Here is an 11,866-nt window from a genome sequence, read left to right as displayed (position 1 = left end):
TGATGACATGTCATCAGTATGCCACGCTTTAATGTCATGGGTCATGCTTTTCAAAGCGTGGCCTAAGGTCCAAAGCGTGTTCAAACTTCAAAGTGTTCCCAAATACATCAACGTCTCACCAAAATCACAAAATCTTGCATCATTTATAAAATCAATTAATTCTAGCATAAAACCTGTGATTTTGTGTAAAATAAATGATGTTTGATTGATTCAAAATAATCATGAAAATCCACTCCAATTACTTACTTATGGTGCAAGAAAGTGCATAAAACCTAATGAAACTAATGAAAAATGCTTGTAAAAATAGCATAAGATGACTTGTCACCACTCCTCCATTGGGTCTTTCTCCTAGCTAGGGCTGCTGTACTCCTCTTCCTCTGTCCTAGAATCTGATTCGAGGTAGACCACCTCGGGTGACCGTTTCTTAGGTGCTGAAGTATTCGTATCTAGGAAGGTTATGATAGGCAGTTAGGGGTCTCCTCCTACGAAATCTCGACCTAAGTAGATGGTTTAGAGCACGGTAGTAGTGGTTGTAACTACCCAAGCATGCTTTGATGGATCATACGCGTTGTGCCATGCTCCTCTGGAGAAATATGGGAAAGAAAGAGGGGTGAGAACTTAAAAGATGTCAGTAGGAGTGCTATGTAACACCTCCATATCTATCCCTAGCCATTTATGGGATTTTAAAAGTTATATGGTATGGCATGTATTATGAACTTTTCTTGTAAAACGTAAAAGTCTTTGGGGTTCACCTTCTGATGTGGAGTAATCATCGGTCTAGAATTTATGAATGAAAATTTTGTTGCAAGTATAATTCTAAACTGACAACAAACTCCTCAATCAAAGTTTAATTTGGTTATCACAAGTTCAACCCAATAAAAATATCCGAGAGTATTACTCTCGGATCGTCCTCAAGAGAATGCGCAAATGTGTGAATTGAAGCTAGTTTGAATTTTGGGGTTGAAAAGCATAAGCAAGAAATTAAACTAATAAACTTAACATGCAAGAAACTTAAAATGGCAAGAAACTAAGTCTAAACATGTAAGCAATATCTAAGTGAATCCCAATTTAACAAGATAAGCTATGAATCTAATTCTAGTTTAGAACTAATTAAACTACTAAAAGCAAGTAAAGCAAGAATTAAGAAATTGAGGTTTTTGGTGTTTTAATTAAGTGTGAGGGAACTCTTGGCTAGATGTGAGAGTTGAGATCACTACCCATGTCTAACAAGCATATATTGACAATTAAGAGGAACCAAACCCATTAAGTCTACCTCTATTCTTGAAGTAAGTCAAATAGGTTTAATCAATATCAACCATAAGTTCCAACCTAGCTACTAATTAACTTAGTAGTAGGTTAGTGTTAATGGATATCAATTTGATCAACAAGGGGCCCCAATTCATCAATTCAATTAGACCCAATGACTCAAGGTCACTCAATCTTATTCACCTAGGCCAAGAGTAAAGAAAACTACTCCATAACTAGTGAAAATATTTTGTCAAACACTTGGTGGGCACTAGTTGAAAACGTAGGGAAATTACAAAATCAACTAGAAATTAATGCTACCAACTAACAACATTCAATAATATCAACTCAACTACAATCATAAAACATAGAAAACATCAATGCATTAAAGTGAATTCAAATTTGACAAGGTTCACAAAAATGAGGAATAAAAGAGACTAAGGAGAAGAGAAGAACATAACACTAGCAAAAGAACTAAGGAGTATTATAACTAAAGAAATTAAAATTAAGACAATAGAAGTAGAATTAACAAGTTCCAATTCAGAAATTCAAACAAGAGATGATCAAAATAAACTAAACCCTATAGAGAAGTGAGAGTTTCTTCCTCTAGAAAAACATAAACATAAAACTATGTCAAAACTCTCCCACCCTGTTGTGAATGTTGTGTCTCCTATATTGGTTGATCCCCCATCCTCTTCTCTTCAGTTGGCACCAGATTGGGCTTGGAAAGGGGTCCAAAACCCCCTAAAATCGCGAGTCACGTACTCTCATTAATGAGGCACATTTTTATCAGCTCACGTACGCGGCCAGAATGCTCACGTACGCGAGAACGCTCGAACAAGGTCGCGTACGCAGCCAGAATGCTTGCGTACACGAAGGTGCATCACTTGGTTGCATATGCAGCCAGAATGCTTGCGTACGCGAGATAACAGAAGTCGGAAGCTCCAATTTTCTTCATGATTCTTCATCCTAGAATGCTCTCTTTTCACTTTCCATACCATTTTTGACTTGTATAACCTAAAATACTTGAACACACACATCAAAGCTCCAATGGAATGAAATAGTGAAATAAAATCAACCTATTTAAGCATAAAAAAGCATACTTTTTTTATCATTCAATCTCAATTATAAAGGAATCACAAAAACATGACAATTCAAGGAATAAGTGTGTGAATAGTTGATAAAACTACCTAAATTAGCATTAGATAAACCACACTTGAAGTTAAAGAGAAGTGAGAACGGAAAATCAACCTTTTATTCAATGCAACTATCTATATGCAATCTATCTATATGTATGTAACTATTCCAAATAAATCATTTTTCAAGAAAGCTTCTATATACAATCAAGGTCTAAGACAATCATAACCAAATCACATTCATAATTAAATTGAGTCATATAAAAGAATTTAACCAAACTTGCAAGATAAGCAATAATCATAGGTGAAAATATGGAATTGAGTAATTGAACTCTCACTAGACGTGTATATGCACTCTAATTGCTAAAGTGTATAAAGGGGCAACTCGTCTCTCCTCTAATAAGGCTTTCTAAAATTTGTTCTTCATCTAACAATCAACAATTATTTCATGCATGCATACACTCATCATGAGGTCTTTCTAAGGGTTGTAACGGGGTTAGGGTTAAGGTGGGAATGTATATGGCCAGATGAGCTAAGATTTGAACCTTTTGATTGACTTAAGCTCTCACAAAACTCATATACAAAACATACAATGTCAAAACAATTCACCCCTTTATCCTTTCCTCTTCTTATACTATCATGCATTCCTTCTAATTTAAGTTTTCATATGCACTACTATTATTAATTTCTTTGTTAGGGTTCTTTGTCCCCTTTTTGTGTTATTGTTATAATTTTTTTTAAGAATATATATAAATATATATAGATCAAGAGCTAATGAATATGAGTCAATCCTAGGAAAGCATGACTTATACCCAATTCCAAGAGTTTTACTATGAGAAATCAAAAACCAGTTCTATCTACCAATATGCTTAACTTCCCACATTTTATCTATTACACAACTTCACCAACTTAAATCAATCAAAGATCCAAATTAGGTGCATAAATAATGGTTTTTCACTTAAGGTTGGTAATGTGCTAAATTAAGAATCAAAAGGGATCATTAAGGCTCAAATTGGTTAGCAAAGGTAGAGAAGAAAGTTGGCTATTTGGGTAAGTGGGTTAATTGAAAAGAGGGCATCAATCATATAAAATCATGTACACATGAAATAATGGACATAAAGAATTGAACAAATTAAAGATCACAATCATAGAGAGGAAAATACACAAGAAATAAACTAGTGATTGTATAACGCAATCGCATGCAATAAGGCTCAAGACTCACAAGTTGTATGTTCTTTAACTCAAAAACCATATTCCACAATGAAAAAATCATGCAAGTTTTGATGCAAAAAAAAAAATTTCAACTCAAATCAATTTGAATTTTTATACTCTATATAAAAGGTAAGCTTCTTGAAAATTTCATTAAATTGACTAATATTTATTCTATATATGTAAATAATATGATTGGATGGAAAAGGTCAAAAATCCTAAGATTAACTCCTAGTTTCAATCAAACCAAAATAGCAAGTATATAGGAAATCAAACTTAGGTGCGATCATCACATCATCCCAAATCACAATCATAACTAAAAAGTTAAAAAGGAAGACTAAAAACATGCATTACTACAATAGTGCTAGGTTATATACAAGCAAAATTAAAATGTGCAATAAACTAAATAAAAAGTAAAACTAAGTAAAAATGTTTCAAAAGGTATAAAATATATACAAAGCAACAAAAAGCATAAAACTAAAAACTAAACTATTAGTGTTCAAAAATGAAATTTCACCCAAAATATACTTGCTCAAGATGGACAACCTCCCGACACTTAAAATGTAGCATCGTCCTCGGTGCTCAGGTGGAAGCTTCGTGAGAGGGGGAAGGTTGGTGATCAATGGTCATATGAACTGGCGGATAGACCTCAACGCCCTGTGCTCCCTGAGGTGAGGATGCTGGCTGATCATCTGGTGGCTGGGCCGGTGGCTGGAGATACCTCAACACCAATGGCTCCAGCTTTAGCCTCGTGCTCAGTTGGCGGAGATACCTCAACACCCTCACCTTGAGTTGCATCCTCTACTTTTGATTGTTCCTCAGCTGTTTCCATTTCATCTTTCATCGGGTCCCAATCCCTATTCTGCTGCTTTGTATTCTTGTAGCTCCTATCTATGTGGCGCTCCAATCACTCTAAACACTCCAGGATGTTGATGCTGCTGGCATCGAGGTAGGGGGCTGTGGTGCTGCTGTAGAAGGCTGTGCTATTGTTGAAGAAGTCTGTCCCTCAGCTGTTGTGCTCTCATGCTTCTGTTTCTTACCACTTTCCATTTCGTCCTTGAGCCACTTCCCAAAAGGAATCTTTTTCTCCTTACCGGAAATCTCAGGGACATAATCTTCTTCCTCCCATTCCACTCCTTCTTTCCTGGCCATCTTAGCAATAAGGTAGGGAAATGTCGCCTTCTTCCTCCCAACATAATACACTCTATACATAGACTCTCAGACGATCTGTGGTAGGAAGACTGACTTACCTTCTAAAACAGTCCAAATCAGAATAGCCAATTCAACTGGAATAGAAGTCTCATGTGAGCTCGGCATAACATAATTTCCTAAGATCTACTGCCACATCCAAGCTTTATGGACCAGCTGCTTAACTGCGATACCCACAGGCCTGTTGTCAGTGCCTAACTTCCATTCACTATCAGGAACAACGATCTTTTTCAGTATTTTATCCCAATCCAATCATTTGCATGATTTATCTTCAATTGCTTTAGCATAGGCACACTTCTGTTTTAGTTTTGGAGGGATTTGAATGATCTCAGCAATGGCAGCCTCAGTGATTGGAACTTGCTTGCCTCTCATAAACACAGTCTTTAAAGTAGGAGTGTAGAAGTTGGCAAAGAATTCGATTGCCCAGTCCTGACTGTACTTTTTCAACTCCATGTCAATAAAATTCCATCCCCGACTTTCAATGTTGTCGTTCACCATTCGGCGCAAGTCGATGGAATTTTATCCCACTTGATGACTCTTTCAAAGTAGAGTTTTTTCTTCTTGAAGAAAGTGACGTATTGCTTCTCAGAATATAGGTTTGGGAACCTTTTGGTATATTTGCTAGAACTCCCATATTGGGATCCGAGAGAAGAACATCACTTCCTTGAACCGGTTGCTTCCATTTTCCAGCTGTCCACGTTCCTTTTTCTGGTTGCTTGCCTTTTCCAGTTGTTATCATTCTGAAACAGAGCAAACACAGTTTATAAGAAATGTATCAAAAGTAATAGCTCACAGGCAACAGTGTGTGAGTTATGAAAAATCTAGAAGAAACAATTCACATTCGTATACTATAAGCTTTCACAGCTAAACAATTAATAATGAAGTAGGTACTATAAAGCCTACACAAAATAGAACAGAACAATGCTGATTGACTTAGGTTGTGCAATCATGACAACATACATGTATATTAAAAACATATTGGGAGAAATATATGCATATTGACATGAAAATCAAATTGCAGGCCTTAAGTTAAAAATTGAATATACATGTGGCCATTCATGTAATTCATATTGAAATAAAAGGCTCAATCTAAGAAGCATGCATCAATCACCAAAACAGATCAGAGCAAAAGTTGGCATATGGGATTCAGTTCAACAGAATTGTCACAATGAAGGACAAAAGAAAACAGCACAAAAGTGAACGTCACGTCATTATTATGAGGAATTCAAACCTCTTCTAGCAAGAAATGGCAATCATTAAAGAGACATCAGCTGCTTAGTTGGTTAATTGAGTTTGATGACATTTAGAACAAGTCAAGAAATTCACCAACTCAATGAACTAATAAGAGGTAAAATGATGCCCATATTGTTGAGAAAATTTGGCAGCATTACGGTAGTAAATTGCTACGTTCCCATATTTTAATCAATTAATTCAAGTTTCATATGAATATATTGACACTAAACACACAAAAACCACATGTGAATTCATATGAAATAAACAAGTAAGCCAACATACAGCACAAAAGAAGCAGTTAAGCTTAACCAATTAAGCAAAATAACAAGGAGCAAGTAATGGCCTAAAATACAGCACCAAAACAGTAATAATGAACAAAGGTAATGGACTCAGGCAGCATTCTATTCATTGAGTTCAATAGCCATTCCAGAAGCTACATGAGTTCAAACAAATAAGTATAATTAAATCCAATAATGAAGTGCAAATTGAAATAGGAACTCAGCACACTCAGCAAGGATATAGCAGCAATCAGAATTATGCACTAGCATCAAACAAATCAAATAAGCACATGGGCAAATCAATGAAACCAGCAATATTTCCAAGTAGCAAGGTAAACCTAAATCCACTATTCACGCCAGATTCTCTAACCACCTAATCAACTAAGCATGCATGAACTAACTAAACTAAATTAAGCAAAATTAACTGCAAACATTAATAAACCAAACGAAATAAAATAGGGGAAAGATAAAAACCTGGGAAGCAGAGACAGGAAAAAAAAGATGGTGGCTGAGTGGTTGGTGATGCTGGTTAAGTGGCGGTACTATGGTGGCAATGGAGTTGCTGAGAGAGGTTGCGGTTGGATTGTAGCTACGAACAGGGGAGAGAAAGAGAAAATGGAAGGGTAGAAGAAGAAGGAGAAGAAAAGAGAATAATAGAAAAAAAGAAGAAGAAGACACACCGGTGGCGATGGTGACCGACGATGGCAGTGTTGGAAGGAGAAAGAGGTTGAGGAAGATGAAGGGTGAAGAAGAAGAAGAGAGATGTTATGTGCGACGGGGATTAGGGCTCGAACCTCCCCACACTTTTGATTAAAATTCCATTTCGAAATATATTTGTTTTTTATATGTTCACGTGCGCAAGGGGTTGCGCGCGACGTGGCCAAGTGCTACCTCCTATCCATCTCGCGTACGCAAAAGAGGGGTTGCGCACACAACTTAGCAAGAATTGGGAGGCTGCGAGCATGAAGAGTGGCACGCGACGCAGCCGAAGCTCACTGCCTCAGCAACTCACGTACACGAGATAATGTTGGCATACGTGAACAAGACATGCTAAGGGAGGTTGCGTACGCGAAGAAAAACATGCAACGCAACCAAGGCACACTGTTTGGGTGACTCGCGTACACTAGTCAGGGTTACGCACACAAGGATTCGTAATTCCTCAAGGCTGCATATGCAAAGAGTGACACGCGATGCAGCCAAAGCTAACTATTTGGGTTCGTCACGTACGCAAGCAGTGGCTACATACACGACCAAGGCTGTAAACAGAGTTTGCGTACGCGAAGAGAAATTCGAGTACGTGAGGAAAGCTGAACACTAAGTTGAAATTTGCTTGAAACAACTACCTAAGGCTACAATATTCACATCTTAAGAGTCCAAACTTTCAAAAAACACCTAAAACTAACAAACTAGATAAATTCAAAGGAAGAATTCAAAGATCATAGCATAGTAGGGTGTTTTCCACCTAGCACTTTTCTTTAACGTCTTTAAGTTGGATAGTCATGAGCTCAAGATTCTTCACCTCCGGGTGCTTCCTTAAGAAGGAACACCTCCAATTCCTTTGGTGCCTTATAACCATGATACTTCTTTACTCTCTGGCCATTCACTTTGAATGTTGCTCCACTTTGAGGATGGAAAAGCTCAACCACTCTGTAGGGCTTTACTTCTTTCACTTTTAAAGGGCCATCCCACCTTGAGCGAATCTTGCCCGGCATGAACCTAAGTCTTGAATTGTATAGAAAAACTTCATCACCCGCTTGGAAATCTTTCTGGCGGATATGGTGATCGTCAAATGCCTTAGTCTTCTCCTTATAGATACTTCCATTCTCATAGGCCTCCATCCTAAGACATTCAAGTTATTCTAATTGCAACTTCCTTGCTATGCTTGCCTTGGTGAAGTCCATGTTACATTGCTTGACCGCCCAATATGCCTTATCTTCAATTTCAACCGGGAGGTGACACGTCTTCCCATAGACAATCCAAAAGGGGCTCATCCATAACGGAGTCTTGTATACAGTCCTATATGCCCACAAGGCGTCACCCAACCGAGAACTCCAATATTTTCTTTGTGGGTTTACCACCTTTTCCAAAATCATTTTTATCTCTCGGTTGGATACCTCTGCTTGGCCATTAGTTTGAGAGTGGTAAGCAGTTGCACCCTTGTGTACTACACCATACCGTTTAAGTAATGCTTCCATCTTCCTATTGCAAAAGTGAGTACCTTGGTCGCTCACGATGGCTCGTGGCGACCCATAACGGCACACAATATTGTTTATTATGAAAGAGACCACAATGTTAGTGTCATCAAAGCGGGTATGAATCGCTTCCACCCACTTCGATACATAATCCACCGCCAATAGAATGCAAAGATACCAACAAGAATTAGGAAATGATCCCATAAAATCTATGCCCCATACATAAAAAATTTCACAAAAAAGCATGGGTTGTTGGGGCATTTCATCTTTTTGGGATCCATTTCCTGATTTCTGACATTGGTAACATAAGAGACAATATTGGTATGCATCTCTAAATAGTGTCGTCCACCAGAATTCACAATCTAACACCTTTTTAGCAGTCTGTTGGGGGCCAAAGTGACCATCACACTCGGATGAATGACAAAATTCAAGAATAGATTGGAATTCTGACTCCGGAACACACCTACAAATCACTTGGTCCGCCCTACGTCTCCATAAGTGAGGGTCATCCCAAATATAATATTTGGAATCACTCCTCAACTTGTCTCTTTGTTGTTTTGAAAAATTAGGAGGAAAGATTTTGGCAACCAAGTAATTTGCCATAGGCGCAAAGCAAGGAATGCTAGTAGAGATAGCATGCAAACCATCTAACAGAAATGAATCATCAATCGGGAATGGGTCATATTTAATGTTTTCAAGGCGGCTTAAATGGTCCACAACCAAGTTTTGAGACCCACTTCGATCTTTAATCTCAACATCAAATTCTTGCAAGAGCAAGATCCAATGGATGAGCCTAGGTTTAGATTCATTTTTCGTTAGCAAGTATTTCAAGGCCGCATGATCCGTATACACCACTATCGTTGAGCCGAGCAAATATGATCTAAATTTTTCTAATGCATGAACAACTGCTAGGAGCTCTTCTCAGTAGTGGTATGAATAGATTGCACTGCATCTACTGTTAAAGAAGAATAAGCAACAATGTAAGGAAGTTTACCCTTGCGCTGTGCAAGCGCGGCACCCACAGCATGATTAGAGGCATCGTATATAATCTCAAAAGGTTGTGTCCAATCAGGTCCTCTTACAATGGGGGCTATGGTAAGGGCTTCCTTTAGCTTTTCAAACACCTCTTTACAAGCATCAGTAAACTCAAACTCGACATCTCTCTGTAGCAAATCGGAGAGAGGCAAGGCTATCTTGCTAAAATCTTTAATGAAGTGCCTGTAAAAACCTGCATGTCCCAGAAAAGAGCAGACTTCTCACAGAAGAGGGGTAAGGCAGACTAGCAATAATATCAACTTTAGCTGGGTCAACTGAAATACCTTTATCATAAATAACATGTCCTAACACTATGTCTTTTCTTACCATAAAGTGACACTTTTCAAAATTAAGGACAACGTTAGTGTTAACACAGCGTTCTAAGACCCTAGCTAAGTTATCTAAACAACAATCAAAGGAAGTTCCTTATATATTGAAATCATCCATAAATACTTCCAAACAACTTTCCATGAGATCGGAAAAGACACTAGTCATGCAACGCTAAAAAGTAGCAAGTGCATTGCATAAAAACCAAATGGCATCCTTTTGTAAGCAAAGGTGCCAAAAGAAAAAGTGAAAGTGGTCTTTTCCTGATCCTCAGGAGTAATGTGTATTTGAAAGTAGCCAGTGAACCTATCAAAGAAGCAATAAAGAGATTTATCGGACAAGCGGTCCAACATTTTGTCAATGAATGGAAAGGGATAGTGGTCCTTCTTTGTTGCGGCATTTAGCTTCTTATAGTCAATGCAAACCCGCCAAGAATTTTGTACCCTTGTTGTGACCATCTCACCATCTTCTTTCTTGATAGTGGTGATTCCTGACTTCTTTGAGACAACTTGAACCGGACTCACCTACTCACTATCGGAAATCGGATAAATGATGTCCGCATCAAGAAACCTTGTGATTTCCTTCTTTACAACATCAAGAATGGTGGGATTGAGCCTTCTCTGTGGTTGTCTTACTGGCCGAATTCCATCTTCAAGGAAGATGCGGTGCATGCAAGTACGTGTGTCAATTCCCACAATGTCGGATAGGCTCCAACCAATTGCCTTCCTATGCCTCTGTAGGACCTCAAGGAGCTTCTCTTCCTCTTGGGTTGAGAGCTCACTAGCAATGATTACCAAAAATCTTTGATTGTCCTCAAGAAATGCATATTTCAAGTGAGAGGGCAAAGGCTTCAATTCAGTGCTCACTTTAAGTTGTGGCTCCTTTTCACCATGATCAGCGAGCTCATCCTCATCGGCTTTCTCATGTTTATCCTTCCCTTGAATCACGGGAAAATAAACATTTCTATAGCCTTCTTTTTGAACTTCTGCCACTACTTCATCAATGATATCACACTGGAGAATGGAGTGCATCTTTGATAGATGTTTCATTGCTTCCTCCAAGTTGAATTTGATGGTTTTGTCACCTACCTCAAAAGAGTATGTGCCGGTGAAGGCATCCAATTTGAATTTAGGGGTTTTTAGGAAAGGTCTACCAAGCAATACGGATAAAGAATTTCCACTTTCCGTCGGAAGAATTTCAAGGATGTAAAAATCAACCGAAAACACTAAATCCTTGATTGTCACAAGTACATCATCCGCTATTCCAACTGCGGTGATAACACTTTTGTCGGCTAAAGTAAATTTAGCGACCAACCTCTTCAAAGGTGATAAGTTCAATCTTGCAAACACAGAGAGCGGCATGATGCTCACACATGCGCCTAAATCACACATGCAATTATAAAAGGCAACACCACTAATCCAACAAGACACCAAACACGGCCCAAGGTCACTACATTTCTCCAAAATGGAGTTCATCAATGAGTAAATAGAACTACCCAAAGACAAAGTTTCAAGTTCACCAATCCTATCCTTATGTGTGCACAAATCTTTCAAGAACTTAGCATATTTAGGAATATGTTGAATGATATCAAGAAGTGCAATGGTTACCTCAACCTTCTTGAAGACTTGCAACATATTGAGGTCAAATTTCGGAGCCTTCTTAGCTTTCTTTTCCATAGAAGGAAAGGGAATGGGGATGGACTCATCCATCACAGCCTTCCTCTTAGGTTCGTTGGTGCCTATTTCATCTTCCTCTTACTTTGTTTCTTCCTCATAATCCTTATTTTGGGCTTCAACAACCACTTCCTCCTCGTGGATATCCTCCATGGTCTTAGGAGTCACTTTCTCCAATATAGTCCCGAACCTTAGGGTGATGGCATTAAGGCCACCTTTTGGCCACCTTTTGACATTGTTGGTTGGAGGAGGTAAGGACAATCTAAAGAGCATCTCAGCTATAGAGGACATTTGGGTGTTGAGACTCCCAAATTGATTCCTAGTGTTCT

The 11,866-nt window shown here is 38.4% G+C and overlaps 1 protein-coding gene across 1 annotated transcript; it reads right to left on the bottom strand.

Annotated features, from left to right (window-relative positions):
• Positions 1-9,410: 9,410 nt before the first annotated feature.
• LOC148581117 (uncharacterized) lies at positions 9,411-11,573 on the bottom strand. Its single transcript, XM_088492309.1, has 2 exons — positions 10,397-11,573; positions 9,411-9,730 (listed from the first exon to the last, which is right to left on the bottom strand). Exons 1-2 carry the CDS (start codon positions 11,571-11,573, stop codon positions 9,411-9,413), a joined length of 1,497 nt encoding a protein of 498 aa, XP_088348435.1.
• Between the last annotated feature and the right edge of the window lie 293 nt (positions 11,574-11,866).

This window comes from Arachis ipaensis, chromosome B10 (genome assembly GCF_059453495.1).
Source record: "Arachis ipaensis isolate K30076 ecotype BB chromosome B10, ASM5945349v1, whole genome shotgun sequence".
Classification (NCBI taxonomy): domain Eukaryota; kingdom Viridiplantae; phylum Streptophyta; class Magnoliopsida; order Fabales; family Fabaceae; genus Arachis; species Arachis ipaensis.
The sequence above is the reverse complement of the archived record's forward strand: the minus strand, read 5'-3'. Positions and strand labels throughout refer to the sequence as shown.